The sequence below is a fragment of the Callorhinchus milii genome, unplaced genomic scaffold (genome assembly GCF_018977255.1).
Source record: "Callorhinchus milii isolate IMCB2004 unplaced genomic scaffold, IMCB_Cmil_1.0 Scaffold17, whole genome shotgun sequence".
NCBI classification, from domain to species: Eukaryota; Metazoa; Chordata; class Chondrichthyes; order Chimaeriformes; family Callorhinchidae; genus Callorhinchus; species Callorhinchus milii.
The window spans coordinates 1,949,324-1,967,828 of NW_024704758.1; the positions used below are offsets into that span (position 1 = coordinate 1,949,324).

The following is an 18,505-nucleotide window of genomic DNA, read 5'->3' on the forward strand; positions in this document are numbered from 1 at the left end:
CCCCTGGCAAAGCGCTGACCCAAAGTCCCCGCAAATAATTTAGATCAAATGTATGATTTCCTGACATCCCCAACAACGCATTCCATGCCATTGCACTGCAGAGACAGCCTGGATGGTGAGCTCAAAATCGCCCTGTGCGGGTTGGGAAGGGGGGTAGGGTAGGGGGGGGGGGGGGTCTCGAATGACTTCTGACTGACTCTTGAGACGAGTGCGGTAAGCGACTGAGCCACAGGTGACACACACACACACAGTCAGGGGGAAGGTCAGAGAGGCAGGGTTGCTGTTGTGTGGCGGACGGGCGGGCGATGGACACAGGCAGCTACAGGGTCAGGGCAGCTCCCTGTGTGCACAGTGCAGCCCACACCCCCTCCCAGCAACACACGTGACTGGCAGCTGCTGGGGGTTTAATGAAGGCTCGTAAGAAAGAAACACCTGTGCACGTGACACCTTTATGCAACCTCAGGCCACCAACAATAACAGGAAGCATAGAGCGTTCTGCCCCTGCCACTCAAACCCTCCCACTGGAGGGTAGGTTGGGGGGAGAGGAGGAATGAAGGAGGATAATTAAACCTCTCTTCTAGTCAGGCCCCCGTACAATGAATTCCTTTCTTAATCGCCCGTCATTTTTTAAGGAGTGTTAAAGTGCCGGATCCTCTAATTACGGATCCCCGTAGCGGTTAGAGCATTCGCCACACAAACGAGAGACCCGGGTTCGATTCCCGGGAGGGCCAAACCTTGGGCTAAGTTTCCTTACTCCACACACACACACACGCGCGCGCCTGATAATAATCGCTCAAGAAGAAAAAAAATAAAAGAATTTGGTCACTTCAATCCACGACTGTTTGTGGGGACGCTGCTGTGCGCAATTGGCTGCCGCGTTTCGCCCACAAATATGCGGTCAGTTTCCTTTACAGCATATTCTGTGAAGCGCTTTGAGACATCGAGAAGACGTGAAAAGCGCTGTGTCAAATGCGAGGATTAGTATTATTATTATTCACATACCAATTTCCAGTCTTCCTGTTCGCACACACCCAAGCTAACTGCTCCTAATCGTCATTTTCTTAACAAGAAGGCTCTCCTCTCCCTCCCAGTGACCAAACTCTCTCTCTCTCTCTCTGTGCTCCCACACCTCTTCCCTTTCCGATCCACTGCCTTTCGCCGCTCGCCATTATAATAATAATCCTCGCATTTGATACAGCGCCTTATCGCGTGGTGAAATCTGAAAACAAAACCAGACGTCGCTGGGAACACTCAGCAGGTCAGGCAGCATCTATGGAGAAAGGAAAGTGAGTCAACGTTTCGGGGGAAACTGCTCCGTAGATGCCGCCTGACCTGCTGAGTGTTCCCGGCGACGTCTGGTTTTGTTTTCAGATTTCACCACGCGATAAGGCGCTGTATCAAATGCGAGGATTATTATTATAATGGCGAGCGGCGAAAGGCAGTGGATCGGAAAGGGAAGAGGTGTGGGAGCACAGAGAGAGAGAGAGAGAGTTTGGTCACTGGGAGGGAGAGGAGAGCCTTCTTGTTAAGAAAATGACGATTAGGAGCAGTTAGCTGTGTTTTCATATTGTAAAGCGGATTGACTGTGTATTTTGTGGGCGAAACGCGGCAGCCCATTGCGCACAGCAGCGTCACCACAAAAAGTCGTGGATTGAGTGACCAATTTTTTGGGGGGAGGGATTATTACCTCCGGTTAAAGAGATCCATTAATCGACTAACAACCGGGTTCCTACTTACTGCTAGGTAATCAGAGGTGTGTGGTATTGTATTATTCTGAAATTCAGAGAGGGAAGTGGGAGTGAACTGGACTGTAGTGTGTCAACAGCGGTGGTGTTGATGGTCGGGGTGCGGGGGGGTGTGTGGGCGCAGTGGTGGGACGGGCAACTGGCCAATGCTGGAATAGCCCCAGAGGTAAACAAAATTTCCTTTGGGACTTCTCAAGATATTTACACCAGTCGAACCCGACCCAAAACAAAAGGTTCGGCTTTTTCCTGCCGTCCGTCCGTCAAGCATTTGGGAGGGTGGAAGCCGGGAAGCTGAGGGTATTGTTCTACAATAGACTTTCGCCATTCTCTCGGTCAGTCTCTCAGCGGACAGCAAACACGCTGATACCTTGGCAGCTGTTAAGTTAACTTGAGGAACATGATCTGACTGCACAGCACGTTCTGTGTCTTTTGAAAAGGAAAGAGAGAGAGAGAGCGCGAGCGAGAGAGAGAGAGGCAAAAGTTTGGTGGTGGCGGTAGGGTTGTGAAGGCAGCTTAAACGTGTCATGCAAAGTGCAATTGACCACACAAACCCAACTCGTCAATACGCCACTGTTACTGTGTGTCACTGCAGAGCAGAACACGCCAGACCAGACCAGACTAGAGCTACACTGGGCTGGAGGAATGTTAATTAAGAAATCCTTTTAAGGAATATTTTTGGGGGGTCAGCCGAGTGTCTGACACATGCGGAAACCCATTACCGTGCTTAAGAGTATCCAAACCAAGACGAAAATTCCACACATCCCACCCACACATGGAAATTCCAGAGATAGATTGTTGGAACGGAATGCACTCTCTCTCTCTCCCTGGAGAGTCACATCCTGGTTACCTAATTCCAGAAAGTATTAGGCGCAGGTTGGCAGGAGCCAAGGCTTGGGGGAATCCTAGAGTGTGCGTTAGGGAACCTGCTGGAGTCTAACCAGCTAAAATCTTTGAAGGAATACTGTAACGTAAGAGGCCAACATTTCCAATGCTGTAGTTCCTTTTCGATCCAGGTGCCACTAATGGAAGTGGTTCCCGGCTCTGGTTAGTAAAGGGTTCTGAGGGTTGTGATCTCTCGTCTGTCCGGTAACACCAGCTCCCATCTTCCAACCTTTTTAAGATGATTATTTTCATTGTGGAGTCCTGTAGCTCAGTGGTTAGAGCACTCGTCCAGAGCACTAGAGCACGAGCGAGAGATCCTGGGGTCAATTCCCAGGTGGGGTGAAACGTTGGGCGAGTTTCTTTACTGCACAGGCCTCTGCTCACCGAGCAGTAAGTGGGAACCCGGTTGTTAGTCGATTGGCGGATCGTTTTTCCGGGGGTAATAATCCCTTCCAAAATAAATAAATAAAAATAATAATTTGGTCTTTCAATCCACGACTGGGTGCGCAATTGGCTGCCACGTTTCGCCCCAAAATTATACAGTCAATTCACTTTACAGTATATTCTGTGAAGCGCTTTGAGACGTCTCGAAAACTCGATAAGGCGCTATATCAAACATACGGATTATTATTATTATTATCTAAACCGCAGACAAGGTTAGAGGTCCAATTCCTCCCACCTCCCCTCACCCACCACCGAACTCTCTCCCTACTTAATCAGACAGGAATGTGATACGCGTTGGGTAAACCCAGAATGAATTTCACCAACCTCAAAGAGGTAATTCCAAGTGTTATCAGATAACCTTTTGTGGCTACAAATGGAGTTCCGCTCTGCCTCTGGTTGCTTGGAAATCACAACTAGTTCATTCAGATAAGAGGCAGAGTCTACCTCACATCCACTAAGGGTTCCTACTTACTGCTCGGTAAACGGGGCACGTGGAGTAAGGAAACTTGCCTAAGGTTTCCCCCGCCCAGCAATCGAACCCCGGTTCTCTCGCTTGCTCTAACCACTACTCTACAGGACTCTGTGCGTGCGTTTACTACTAAATCTTAAAGCGCTCAGAGACGCTACCGCTTATGAAGGCACTATAGAAATCCAAGTTGTTGGTGATTGTGGCTTAAATTAAATTGGTTCAAAGATGTGAAACGAAAAGAGTTGCTTCTGATGCCTGGCGAGATATCATTTCGAAACGTTACCCATCTCCTTTACCAGCCCGACTGATGTGGCTGCTCAGATAACTAAAAACAAAGCGTTGACACCGTATCTCCTCTTGTTTATTTACTGCGGTTTGCCCGGGTAAGTCCAGCCGTTCAGCAGCTCTCGATTGCTCAGACACAGGCTGGTCTGGCCTCTGCTGGGGAGTCTCTGTGGCCGCCGCTGGAAATGTGCATGTGCGTCAGAGTTACGCAGAAACTCCCCGCTGCCAATTTGGTTTGTAACCACCGGTTTGATGCAAAGGCCTGATTGTGGGTGCTCACATTGCATCAGGAAACCAGTGCACTGATCAGACAACAGGAAGTGAAGTACCAACCAGCCCTGACGGACTGTCAATGCCACCGCAGGCTTCACGATACGGCAGCTACAGGACGCAAACCCAATGATGCACAGGGCCATGTCCTCAGCGAGGGTATGTGGGGGAGTGGGGTCAATAAGATTTAGCCATGGTGCACAGCAACAACAATTTCATAATAACAGCAGCAGGATTATTATAACTAGTTATCTTTGCCTTTCAAGCCAAAAGGGACGTTTCAAAGCGCTTCAGGGGTTTTAATGTGAAGTTTCGTGACCCGAAACTCCTTCCTCACCCCACTTCTTATCCACTCCATCCCCATATTCAGATCACGCCTGAGGACTTTCCCCTTCGACCGTGCTTACGGTCACCTTCCCCTCCCCCTGGCTGGGAGTCTTGTGCTGCCACTGTCAAGTGCTCTGGGACCTTATCCTGCGTGAGGGGCGCTAGATAAATGCAAGCTCGGTGGGTAGCACTCTCGCCTCTCGAGTCAGAAAACTGGGTCCAAACCCTATCGGGCTGGCACCCTGAGAGGTGCAGGGCTCGGGGTGAGACGTAAAAACCGAGCTCCCGCCCGCGTCTGTTTGGATGGACGTTAAAAATCCCACGGCGCTGTTGTAAAAGAAAAGAGAATTACTCTCTCCTGGTGTCCGGGCTGACAATCCCATGGCTTCATGGCTGTTTCGGTGGGGAGGGGGGGGGGGGAGTTGCTGTGTGTTCAATTTGCAAGGATTATTATTGTAATTGTAACAAATTAAACCCAATCGGGGTTTTAGATCCGTTCCCACTTTGTGGGCCTGAATGTCAACAACAACTTGTATATACGTCGCTCTCTTCACGCAGTGCAGACATCAAATAATCCCTAAAAAAAATTAATAACTTGGTCACTCATTTGTGGGACGCTGCTGCGCGCAATTTCCTGCCGCGTTTCGCCCACAAAATACACAGTCGATTCACTTTACAGTAGATTCTGTGAAGCGCTTAGAGACGTCTCGAAGACGTGATAGGGCGCTATGTCAAATGCAAGGACTATTATTATTTATCATAAAGTTTAAAGGTAACTTTGAGAGAGTTCACCGCTAGTCATTGTGCAGCTGCTTTTCAGTGTCTCACTTGTAGCCGAACCCTCATGAATCTCCGAGTCATTGTGAAAGACGCAAAGCGAACACTTTCACTTCCCCTTGCACGCAGAACAAGCCAGTTTAACCGCTGTTTCGCTTAACACTTAACGTGCACCAATTCCGGCAATCTGTAGCGAAATCACTTAATTGTCACTCACCTCCCGACCGGGTTCCTGACATCGACAGCCACAACAACTTGCATTTTATAAGCCTTCCCGCCACACGAGATAGCCTCTCAGTGGATCGACAGAATGAGAGAAAGAAGAAAAAAAACTGCCGCATAGTGCTGCAAGTTATCAGTGCAACAGCCGAGAACTGGGGGGAACAAGTATATCTGACCTGCAAATGTGGGTGGACAGAGTAGATGGAGCTTTACTCTGTCTCTAACCCGTGCTGTTGCTGACCTGGGAGCTTGGACTGACAGTGTAGATGGAGCTTTACTCTGGTTTGGATTGATTTTCTAGAGGGTTTTGAGCGATTGATCCCCCAAAAATAGGAATTTCCCTGGAAAGAATGGTTTAAAGCCTCACTTCCTACTCTCCTGATTTCTCCCCAGTTCCCACTGCAATGGGGCTGCTCCCAACTCACCCGTGTTTGAGGCTAACTGCCAACCTTTCCTCAGTTTTTTCCTCTTCAAAAAATAGAGAAAGGCTCATCTGATCTGATGATTAATAACCTTTCAAGCCTTAAACGCTTTGCCTCTCGCTACACATCCTGTTCGCAATGAACATCAACTAAACCACTTAACCTTTTAGAGCTTCAGGCGAGTCCTGATAAATGCAGCCACAAGTTGCCCAAGACACATTGCTGTTCTCGAAGAAACCCAAGCCTGCACTAAACAAAAACATACTTTGCGCAAAGGGCATGGCTAGAAGCAACCCTATCTCCGGTTAGGACACACCAGGGCGCCTGGCGAGCGTGTTAAGCTGAGCACTGGAACATGAAACGGATAACTTGGGAGCATTTATTAGGCCAAAATTATTAGGAAGGGTTTCAGTGTCCGCCTACCTTCCTGATCCCGACCCCCTGCTCGGACCCAAATCCCTGACTGTCCAGCGCCTTGAGACGTCCTCCAGGTGTGACACAAATGTAATTTGTTGTTGCACAACTTCTGTACAATGAGAGTGGGAACGGGAGAGTGTTGCGTTCAGCAGAATTGTGTGTTCATGGGAGGGAAGAGGCAGGGGTTTGATCCATTGGGAATGCGGACGATAGAAGAGACCGGAAAGAGTCAAGTCTCGTGGAAGTGAATGAGGAGCGCCTTGGCCTACTGGAATATCGGAGAATGAATGTGAAGGGGAAAAGCTTTGGTCCGTTAGAATTCTATAAGCAATGGGAGTAAACAGGGGTTTGGCCCATTCGGAATGTTCTACGGTAGGAGTCAAAGGGAAGTGTTGTGTCCATTGGGATTCCAAAGAGGATCAGTGAATGGGAAGGTCCATTGTAATAATAATAATAATAATCCTTGCATTTGATATAGCGCTTTTCACGTTGGGAGGACGTCCCAAAGCGCTTCACAGAACACACTGTAAAGTGAATTGACTGTATATTTGTGGGCGAACGCGGCAGCCAATTGCGCACAGCAATGTCCCACAAACAGTCGTAGATTGAAAATGACCAATTTATTATTGTTTTGGGTTTTGGAGGGATTATTATTAGGCTCTGTGTGGAGTAAGGAAACTTGCCCAAGGTTTCGCCCTGACCTGCCTGGGATTGAACTCAGGTCTCTCGCTTGCAAAGCGAGTGCTCTAACCACTGAGCTACAGGACTCCACATTGTAGTTCTATATAATGGGGATGAATAGGAGAGAGCTCAGGCCGCCAACAGGTTATATGACACGGTGTACCTCCAACCCTCAGAGGATTTCTTCAATAATAATAATATAATAATAATAATCCTTGTATTTGATTTAGCGCCTTATCACATCATTGAAACGTCTCAAAGTGCTTCGCAGAATATACCGTAAGTGAATTGACTGTATATTTTGTGGGCCAAATGCGGCAGCCGATTGCGCACGGCAGCGCTCCCCACAATCCACCCCATGTACCGAATACCAGCACGTAACACCACCTCGTAACCCAACGCAGTCCAGACGGTCACATCTTGACACGCACAGAGCAAAACAAAGCGGTAACCCAAGATACATCTCAGTCACCATCAGTTTTCCGCCTCTGCATTCGGTTCCTCTCGTACAAAAAGTAACCTCACTTAACGCACGCACAAGTTCTGCTCGCTCCCAGACCGTTCAGTTGTTGTGTTGCTTCGGTGAGTGAGTGAGTGAGTGAGGTTGACATGTGAGCACAGCGCGCTCTGCTGGTGATTTCACCGAGCGAGTCAAACTGTAATCCAGAATAACCCTGGCCTTCCAGGTCTCATCTTATCAAATCTTTGGGATGTCTCAAGTCACTTCACGGGGTTTACCCATTTAGAGTGGAGTACTGAGTACTGAGCGGGGACCGGGTTGAGTCAGGCTGTGAATGTGCACTTCCCAAGTCACGTCTATCAAGTGTAGCGACTGTGCATTTCAAGATAACCAATTTGCGGACAGCAACGTACCACAAGTAGGCAATGACATTTTTACCTGGGGGAGTGGGGACGGCGGGGGTGGGATGGGGGGGGGTCTTTAAAATTGGGGGGTGGCCAGGGCGTGGGGAAAGGGGAAGAGAAAAAAAAGGCTTCTTCCTGTTATTGAGTGTCCTGTGTCTTATTGAGTGTCAATATTATGTTTGGAAAACTTGGTGTGTAAGAAGCCTACAGCAGGAAACGAACCCCAAATTTACACAGACTTAACTAATTCCAGACAGAAGTGTCACAGCTCTCTCCACACACCACCCCCCTCCACAGCCCCCCAACATGAGCTGGTGAAAAGGTTCAGGCGAGTGAGTGTGGCGGGGGGGGAGAGGGTGGGGGGCGAAGACATGGAATAGTTCAGACCTTTATCAGGGAATGACTCCTGCAGTTTAATAATTCCCTCTCATTAGCAGGTCCATAGACAGACATTGTGGAACTGTGGAGTGTGGGGCAGAGGAGGAAGAGGGGGATGGGGGGGGGGAAAGTGGGGGAGGGGTGTTTACCAGCTTACCTCCGATGTGAGGCTGGCAATTGTGAGCCTTGGAGCTGTGCCCTCGTGTGACATCCCAAAAGAAACAATAACAGGAGGATGTTCATCGAGGGGCTGAGGCTTCATTATCAGATCAAAGGATCAAAGCCGCGCTGACTTAAGTGAGCAGCTCAGATCAAGCACTTTAATTACTGACATCAATCACATCCAGCCCCGGCTCGGCTCGCAGCTGGTGCCCGCCCGGCCTGACAGAGCTGTGAGGAGGGGGCTGAGACCAGAGACGCATAAACTCCCCGAGTACCAGACAACACCGCAGCACCCCCCCCCCCCAGCCCCCAGCTCAGCCCTCGTAAAAGCTTTGCTTCTTCTTAAAGAGCTCCCATTTAATAATAATAATCCTTGCATTTGATACAGCGCCTTATCGTGTCTTCGAGACGTCTCGAAGCGCTTCACAGGATTTACGGTAAAGTTTCGCCCACAAATATACAGTCAATTCACTTTGCAGTTTATTCTGTGAAGCGCTTTGAGATGTCTAGAAGACATGAAAAGCGCTAAATCAAATGCAAGGATTATTATTATAATAAAGTAAATTGACTGTATATTTTGTGGGGGAAGATATATATATATCTATATATAAGATATATATATATACAGAGAGAGAGAGAGAGTAGTGACCGTTCCTCTTGGCAAATGCAGCAGTCGACTGCATCAGCAAGGTCCCGTACAGAGAAGCGAGTCCAATGACCAATTAATTCTGAGGTCTATTGACCAGAACAGAGAGAAAGAGAGAGAGAGAGAGAGAGAGCAAGAGGGAGATGGAGCCAGACAGACAGACGCAAAGAAAGAGTGAATGAGAGAGAGAGACACTCGCACGCACAGATACCGAGAAAAAGGAGAGTAAAAGAGAGAGAGAGAGAGAGACTGAGACAACTTTGAAACAAAGGCAGAATTGAAGTGTTTTGCCACTGTTCTGTGCGTCAATATTAACACAGAAAGAAAAAAAATCCGTCTTACAGGTTAAGACTAGGTGGAATTTCAGGCCCTTTTCCTTGTCTGCCTGTGTGTGTGTTTGTGTATCTGTCTATCTATGTGTGTGTCTGTGTGTATGTGTGTGTGTGTCTACCTGTCTATCTATGTGTGTGTGTGTCTGTGTGTATCTGTGTGTGTGTCTACCTGTCTATCTATCTATGTGTGTGTGTGTACCTGTCTATCTATCTATGTGCGTGTGTCTGTCTGTCTGTCTATACGGTGGACACGACTTCACAGCAAAGTGACTCATTACCACACTGTGGTCATCACCTACTTGCGAGCTCCCTCTGAATAAGAGTAAGAAGTGAAGCTCTAATTGCTCAGACTCGGAGCTTCAAGGAGATGGCTGGACACCTGCCGGCTCATTACTTTTATCTCTCTGCCGCTCCTTTCAAGGCAAACCGCGGCCGCCCTTTCATCTCCCAGACACCATTACACCCAGACTGGGCTGCCGCGCTCCCATCTGTTTCCAGTTTAGCAAAGGTTGCCGTCTCTTTGTAAATACCTTTATCCCAATTCCCAGGGGAGATGGCTGGTGCGGGAAAGTGGTGGGGGTGGGGGGGAGATTGTATTCCATAGGGTAGTGGTTTCAATGTTAAGTACGTACTTTACACCCACTTCCCACTCCCACACCATATACACACACACACACATACACGCATGCACAAAACACTCAAAGTATTGAAGATCTGTCAGTACAAATCCTCAGCCTCCAATATATTATCTCATCTCAGATCCTTCACACTCTTCACCTGTGCATTGCCAATGTCATTGGCTGATGTCAGGGCTTAATGCGAGGCTATGAGTAACCCAAATGGATCTCTGCCACTATTGTAAATCTCCGAATCCCTTTGCTATCAGACAATAATAATAAGAATAATGATGATAATCGTCATCTTTACATTTACACGGCACCTTTCACGTCAGGAGGACATCCCAAGCTGCTGGACAGTCAGGGATTTGCACCTGAGCTGTGGGTTGGGATCAGAGGGGGTGGAGGGAAGGGGTAGGAGGGTAATTGAAGGTGCAGTCGAAGAGGAGCATTGAAGAAGACGAGGGAGGGAACGAGGGAGGGAGGGAGGCGAAGGGAGTTCCAAAGAGTGGGGGCAGAGAGGCTGAATGCCCGACCGCCGATGGTGGGGCGGGCAGGGCTGGGGACGTGAAGCCGGCCAGAGTCAGCTGAGCGGAGGGAGTAGACAGGAGGGGAGTTCAAATCCTCGACACAAGGCTTGAGTCCAGAAGTGTCTGACTCCGAGAGGTGAGAGTGTGGCCGGCTGATCTTGGCAGACACTGGCGTGTGTGGTGTGTGTGTGTGTGTATAATCTTATCAGCCATTGCCAGCAGGTATCAGGACTCACTGTGAAATGTGGGTGATGGGGTACAGCATGGGCTCTCCCTCGATCTGGTCAAGCTCGTCAGCAAAGCTGTTTGCTCTGGAGATGGCTCCCGTGTTGGCATCGAGCATTCCCAGCGACTTCTTCACTGCAGGGGAATCAAGAATCAAAGGAAAAGAGTCAGTCGCCCCCTCGCAGCTTAACACCTCAACACCGAACCTTCGTTAAGAGTCAAAGGCCAATGCGGAGTCCTGTAGGAGTTAGCGCTCTCGCCTCACAAATCAGAGAACCCTGGTTCGATACACGGGAAGGATGAAATCTGAGGTAAGTTTCCTTACTCCACACGCCTCTGTTTACCTCGCAGTAAGTAGGAACCCGGTTGTTAGTCAATTGGCGGATCGCTTTCCGGAGGTAATAATCCCTCCCCCAAAAAAGTGATCTCTCAATCTACGACTGTTTGTGGGACGCCGCTGTGCGCAATTGCCTGCCACGTTTCGCCTACAAAAGTACACACTTTACAGCATATTCTGTGAAGCGCTTTGAGACGTCTTAACAAAGTAATAAGGTGCGATATCGACTGCAAGGATCATTATTAATAATAATAAGAGCTCTGCACGACCCTCCCTGTGGTTGGAGAGAAAGAAAAAAATCCGAAAACCATGTCCCAATGAGGGTGGAAAGATTAAAGCACCTTCGTCTTCCAGGCACTGTGAATCACTAACACTTTTGGTATCTATTTGAGTGCGGTCTCTCACATGTGGTGATTGCCAATGGGATTTCTTAACAAGGGGCCGAAGGTCTGTTATGTCCCCTTTAAGAGAAGGGTGGTGTGTGGGGTGGGGGGGGAGAGACTGCGTGCGCGTTAATGTCTGTGAAGCGCTCTGGGACACCATACCGCGTGAAGGGAGCTGTATAAATGCAACTTGTTGTTGTTGTAGTAGTAAAGCTTTCTGGTGTCTGGCCTAAAATTGCCCTCTACAACACTAAATCTGTGACCAACCTCTTCTAACCCTAATCGTAATCCTAACCCTAACCTCTCGTCAAATCCTAAATCAGTGAGCATGAACCAACAACCTTCAACTCAGAGCTCCACTAGTCTGTACAACAGGTTATGCAGGAGGCTAGCAAGGAAATTCAGTGCTGTCACAATGTCCACAACCAGCTCCAGAGGATTTGAGTGTCCTCAGCTTTCAGGACTCTGATCCCATTCCGGTTTGCTACAAGTTCCTTAAGTGAAGACTGTTCGATGACTGCAACTAACGGAGCAACTTACCAAGTGAAGAGCTCTTAGCGCTTTAAGCGTCTCTATTAGAGATGGATTTTCATTCTGGAGGAAGGTGTGGCAATCAGTTGGATGGAAGCCCTTTGCAAACAGTCTTAGTCTTATTGGGAGACATGTTCCCCACCGTTCCCTGTACTTATAGACCAAATGCTATTTGATTTATATTCTGCTGTCAAGTAGGAAATGGGAAGGAAAATGGATGGGTATCTGCCAACCTCCAGGCAGGAGGTAGACTGGACTCTGGCGCCAGATCAGTCAACATGACTTTGTTTGCCAATTCATGGCATGTACCAAGAGCCAACTGCAGAGGCTAGCGTGGTGTGCGCTACTGGATCTGGTTATCAGGGCACTTTGTTGTGGGTTCAACTCAGCGTTTCTCATCAACGAGAATCGCAATTCAATCCAGTGTAGAAATAAAAACTCCTCTGCCAATTCATTATCCTGTCAACACAAAGAGTGGAGAGCACTGTAGCGTATTCCTTAGTTTCCTTACTCCACACGCCTCTGTTTACCCAGCAGTAAGTAGGACTTAGTTGTTTGTCGAATGGGGGAGCACTTTCCGGGGGTAATAATCCCTCTCCCGCACCCCGCCTCAAAAGGCGCTACATCAAATACAAGGATTATTATTATTATTATAAAGACTCAATGGCACAGTATTAGAGTAGTACCTTAAGGAGAAGGGAGCTGGAGGAGAAGATCAGAGCAAAGGATGCCCAAGAGGATTGATGGCCTGGGTGAACGGAGGGAGAGAAAGAAACAGAGAGAGAGAGAGAGAGAGAAAGAGAGAGGGGAGGGGCAGGGAGGGAGCAGAATGAGAGGAGGACAGTGGAAGAGGGTGAAGAAAGAAAGAGAGAGACAGACAGAGAGACAGACTATGTTACCTACAGATGGAAGAATAAAAACAGTCTCGTACCTGCCCGAAAGGACTTCAATCCATTCCATTCTCTCATTACAGAATTTGAAATCAGATAGCGTAAAGGGAAGAGATAACAAGTAACAGTTATTAACACACGGTGGTTCACAGGTGGGTCTGAAACAGGTGTTTTCAGTGACTTTGAACCTATTTGAAAAGGGACGGTCTCACTCTCCACCCAAAACACAAACTCCGCGAGACCGGACAGGTATCGTTTGCAAGACTCGCCTTCAAAACACACAGTCACTCACTTTAACATGGATCCCGCGAAGCCCCTTTGAGACGTCTTCCTGACGTGAAAGGCGCTGTATTATACGCAAGGATTATTATTGTTGGTATCTTATGAGATGACTCGGAAGTAATCTATTTTGGTCAGCTTAGTGTCTGAAATACACGGAAACTCTTCTTAAATGTACCCAAACCAAGCTGTCATACTATTCAGTCCCTAATGATCCATAGCAGAACATTTGGGGTGGGGGTGGGGAGAAGAAAGCATTTATCTGTAGAAAGCTACAGTGATGGGAGGGTGGGAGATAGGTTAGTGAGGCTACAAATGCACAGCCGCGACACTTAACAGTAACAATGTGAAACTATTCGCTGCAATAGGTGCTGTATTAAATGCATAGATTATAATTATTATTAATATGATTAATTAATGCTGTGCACAAATTCGTGGTTGCATTGCCTTACAGTCAATCCTTCGAAGGGCTTTGAGACGTCCTCCTGACGTGAAAGGAGCTGCATCGAATGTGAGGATTGTTATTAATATTTCCACAGTCTTAAGAGTTTATGACCAAATGGTCTTACAGGCTAAAACTAGACGGAATTCTGGACCGTCTCCCAAGAGATAAGACATCTCTGGGGACAGTGCTGGGGCTCAAAGACAGACAGACAGGAGCTTCGAGGTCAAAGGACAGTCTGTAAGGAATGAAACAGAAATATTTCCTGTTTCGAAAATCACTCCATCCCCAAGTTTTACACCAACTGCAAATAGTGGATAGAGTTTTGGAGTTTTACCTATTTCGCTATCTACTGTATCACACGCATATAGCCAAGCAGGTGCAATCAATACCTGTATACCACACACAAAAAAAACCAAACATGCAGAGAACTTTAGCTTGTGTCTAGGTGTTATTTCAACAACCACAACAACTTGCATTTATACAGCGCCTTTCACATGGGGCAGCGTCTCAGAGCGCTTGACAGTGGTGAGGTCTGGCGCTGAGTCGGGGGGAGCGAGGAGGTGAAAGAGGAAGGTTCTCCAGTCATTATCTGAAAGAGGGGAAGCACAGGGCAAGGTGGAGGGATTGGGGGAGAGTTCCAAAGCTTCGGGACGCGGTGGCTGAAAGTGTGGCTGCCGATGGTGGAGCCGAGGAACTTATTCAAGTTAACAACCAGGGAGAAAAATCACCCAAGACGTCACTTACGAACGAAACTAGATTGGAGGGGGAAAAAAAAAAGAGAAAGAATAAAAAGGTAGAATCTATCTTTACTGCCACGACAAGCAACTTACCGTCTGTTTTCAACATCTGTGTTTTTCCTGTTTACTTGCAGAAGCGGGAGAGAGGTAAAAAGATAAGTCATGGACAGAGAAAGACAGAGAAACGTCAGAGGAAACGGATGGCTTCAAAAATACGACTGACACTGAGTGACTTTGCACAACTCTGCGTGATCTTAAAGGCTAAACAGTCTCTCAAACGCAGGCTAAAACTATGTGGATGTTCAGGCCTGTGAGCCTTTTGTTGAGGAACCATCTCAGTCACTGGTTGCTGCCTTATTTTAGGGAGCAAACTCATTGTATTCTGTCGCACCCAATTCAAGTCAGTGTTGGTTGAGAGATTCCACTCTACCCACGGACTGCACCCTCTGCTAGTGCCTGCAGTCTCACGGCGTGGGCTTGATTTGATGTATTGCTGATCCCTTAAACCGTATAAAGGCACAAGGAAACCCGTTTTCGTTCTCAGATGCCAACTTGGGTAATAAACTACGCCCAGAGCTTTAGGTCCTTACGTTAATTGGATGACGCAACACGATGAAACGATGTATAGAGTTACGCAGAGCCCTGCGGCTCGGAAACGGGACATTTGGCCCCACCGGTCGCTCTAGTGGTTATCCTCCACGTGAACCCTCGCCCTCTCCTATCCCCCTCACCTACATCCCATCCCATCTATTCCCTTTTCCCTCCCTCTCTTAAGTTCATTGATGCTTTCTGCTTCAATCTCCTATTTCTCCCTGTGTTGCCGGAGGGCCCAGCAAATAGATAGATCAACTCCGCTTGCTCCATCAGAGGGGAACGTATCAGGCGAGATTTTTCATTGAACTCACTTGGCGTCTTCAAGCCTGTCCACAAATATGATTAGTCTCTTTCTCTCTCTCTCGTGCTTTATCCAATTCCTAGCACTGACGTTGCGACTAATGGCTAGCAATGCCAAGAAAAGATACATTCCAATTAACTGCAGCGAATACTTAAGGGATCAATTTGTTTGCCAGGCACCACAAGTCTGATGTTTATACTGTAGCCCCCTCACCTTCCGCACACTTCAATTGCTCAGGGGCAGCTCTCAGATGTTCAAAGCCATTGTGTCGTGTCATTGGCGAAGCTGCTCCTAGTTTTTTTTAATTAAAAGCAGCTCGCTTGTGTTTTATTTTGTTTCTGAACGGGACCGAGTTACAGCGAGATTGATCAGGAACATCTGAAGGCCGCTCACGCTCTCTCTCTCTCTCTCTCTCGCTTGCTCTCTCTCTTTCTCGCTCTCTCGCTTTGCATTCGCTTGGTCCCAATTGCTTCCAGGAGCATCCAGGGAGTTCGATATACCCTTCGCTGAACTGGTAACAGGAGGCGCTGAGCAGTGTGCGGTTTGACAGGGTGACTCACGCGTTAAGTCAGTAAACACCCGACGGCAGACCAAACGCGATCGGCTCCAACCGCGGGTCACCGTCTTAGATCGCACTAACCGAACGCTTTCATTTCCTCGCTGACTGGACTGTAATACATAGGAACAGGAGGAGCCCATTCAGCCCCCCGAGCCTGTTCCGCCATTCTATAAGATCGTGGCTGATCTATACCTCAACTCCAATTCCCCACCATTACCCCGTTTCAACTTGAATCCCTGACCTCACAAATATCTATCCACCCCAGTCTTGAAAATGTGAACGGATTCAGCATCACAGCCTTTCGGGAGGGAGAGAGTTCCGGATTCCCACTACCCTTTGGGTGTGTGACAAACTGCCTCCTGATTTTACTCCTGAATTGCCGAGCTCGAATATTAAGATACCCACTTCTTCTGGATTCCCCTCCACCCACCAGAGGAGACAGTCTCTCTGTACCTAACGTGGAACAGTCCTGTTCGTAGAGATCGCAGACACAGTGCCATTTATTTGCGTCTCAGTGTTAGTGCAAGGCAAAGCAGCCAATATCATATCAACCATCAAGGCATATTTTTGGTCGGCCGGGTGTCTGACACGCGCGGAAATCCATCACCGTTGCTTAAGAGTCCCCGGACCCAACTGAGAATTCCAAGCATCCCACCTACACATGGGAATCCCAGAGACAGATTTTGTTGGCATGGAATGTGCTCCCTCCTTCTCTCTCTCTCTCTCCCTGGAGGGACGCATTCCGTTTACCTAATCTCAGGGAGTATTAGGCACAGGATGGCAGAAGCCAACGCTTTGGGGGGGAGAACCCAGAGCTGGGGGTCACTGCTGGACACCGATTGCCATTGATCAATGGTCTTTGTATTTTGCCCGAAGCAAGTCTTTGGAAGCAAATCTGACCTTGTGCCCCACCCGCCCCCACCCCCCCACCACCCCTCCCCCGTCTCTCACCTGATGAATCGAACGCCCCGGAGTTGGAGGTCTCTGGTTTGCAAACGTCCAGCTCCATGGCGTGGTCGTACGTGACGTACGGCACCGTCAGCGACTTTTCCGAGGTCGGCCCGTTGTCCTTCTCGGGCTTGAGTTTCTTCCTTTTAACCTGGAATTGGAAGCCCGCATCATGACCGTGTGACCTTGACCTCTCTGCGCCGGGCGCGATGCGGTCTGATGTCAGCGAGTGGGATTAGCCTCCTCCAAGGTCGCTCTCAAGACCCTCCCCTTCGACCGCACCTTCGGTCACCCTCCTACCCTTACCCTCCCTGCTCTGACTGTCCAGCGCCTTGGGATGTCCTCCTGGCGTGAAAGGCGTTTGTAGCTGGGGTTACCCTGAGCTGTGCCTGTGGGTTAATAACCTGTAATCTCTGCACTATAGCAATAGCGCCAAGGACGGTGGGAGGGAGGGAAGGAAGGAGAGAAGGAGAGAAGGGAGGGAGGGAGGGAATTAGGGAGAAAAGAAGGGAAGGAAGCAGAATGAGAATTACCGCTGATTTTTTCAGCTTGGGACTGGATGAGCCAATATACATCTTGACCGGTTGCCGGACGTACAGTTTCCACGTCGCTGACTCGTGGTTCTCGGATGCGTAACATCGCCACGAGGTCTGAGCAGGAAACACAGACAACAACAACAACAGCAAGCTGTTTAGACAAACCCACATCAAGCACTCAGCAACAATCAACTTAGAACATGATTTCATTTTGAAGTGTAGTGACTGTGTAATTCCGTAGGATATTGAAAGGCTCACAGTCAAAATGACAGAACCGTTCGCCAATTGTGTCCTTTGACACAGTTTGTTCTTCGGTCACAGTTCAAAAAGTAATAGATTAATAAGATTAGGCTGTCTGCGGCTTGGGTAAACCAGATGTTTGCTGTAGCCATGGCACATGTGGCTGTGAGACTTGTTTTGTCGTCGAACCCAGTCAACGATGGGAAGGATTTTTGTTTTGAGAAGACAGTCCCATATATCAGGTTACAGCCCTGAATGCTTACATAGAATAACAAAGCCCCCACCACATGCCTTACTGAAGGGTTTCCTATTCATAGAGGTCACAATCACAGCGAAACTCACTTGTGTCTCTCTCACACACTGTTACCTACGCCAACTCCCTGCCTGTCGGCCTTGCCAACTCTTCCCTCCACAAGCTGCAGGTCATCCAGAACTCTGCAGCTCGTGTTTCCTCTCCTGCACCAGGCTACGTGACCCCATCACCCCCACCTTCGTCCAGCTACAATGGCTTCCAATCCTCCAAAGGGTAGAATTCAAAATCCTCGTCCTCGCCTTCAAGGCCCTCCATGGCCTTGCTCTGTGACCTGTTAACGCCCCTATCAACCTGTCGCTCCCTCCCTTCACAAGCTCCGGCCTGTTCCACGTCCCATGCACATCCCACCCCACGCCGCCTTCGGCCTCTCCGCGCCCCCCCATCCTTTGGAAATCCATCCCGCATTTCCTTCGCCTCGCTCCCTCCCTTGCCTCCTTCAAGGCATGTCTCAAGACTCTCCTCTTCGACCGCGCCTTCGGCCCTGTTGGATTGGGGTTGGAAGGTCCCTGTTCTGCCCGGTGACCAGACATCACTCTCCCCCCCCACCCCCACGCGGGAACGTACCTGAATGAGGGAGGCAGCGGCCGGGATCTGACGGTTAAAGTGCTTCTGACGCTGTTTCTGCTGAACTTTAAGAGCAAAACCGGAACCCAAGATCCCCTGGAATAATGAAAGAAAATTAAATCATTGGTTTGTTTGGGGAACGTGAAAGCTGCT

The 18,505-nt window shown here is 48.7% G+C and overlaps 1 protein-coding gene across 1 annotated transcript in view; it reads right to left on the minus strand.

The window, feature by feature from the left end:
- The window catches only part of kcnq1.1 (potassium voltage-gated channel, KQT-like subfamily, member 1.1), an 81,947-nt gene that overhangs the window by 49,624 nt on the left and 13,818 nt on the right, over positions 1-18,505 (minus strand). The window contains exons 7-10 of the mRNA XM_042341439.1: positions 18,353-18,448; positions 17,233-17,349; positions 16,703-16,850; positions 10,707-10,830 (exon numbers count right to left, since the gene is read on the minus strand). Of these exons, the coding sequence (XP_042197373.1) occupies positions 10,707-10,830; positions 16,703-16,850; positions 17,233-17,349; positions 18,353-18,448 (485 nt within the window). The remainder of the gene's footprint in view (positions 1-10,706; positions 10,831-16,702; positions 16,851-17,232; positions 17,350-18,352; positions 18,449-18,505) is intronic.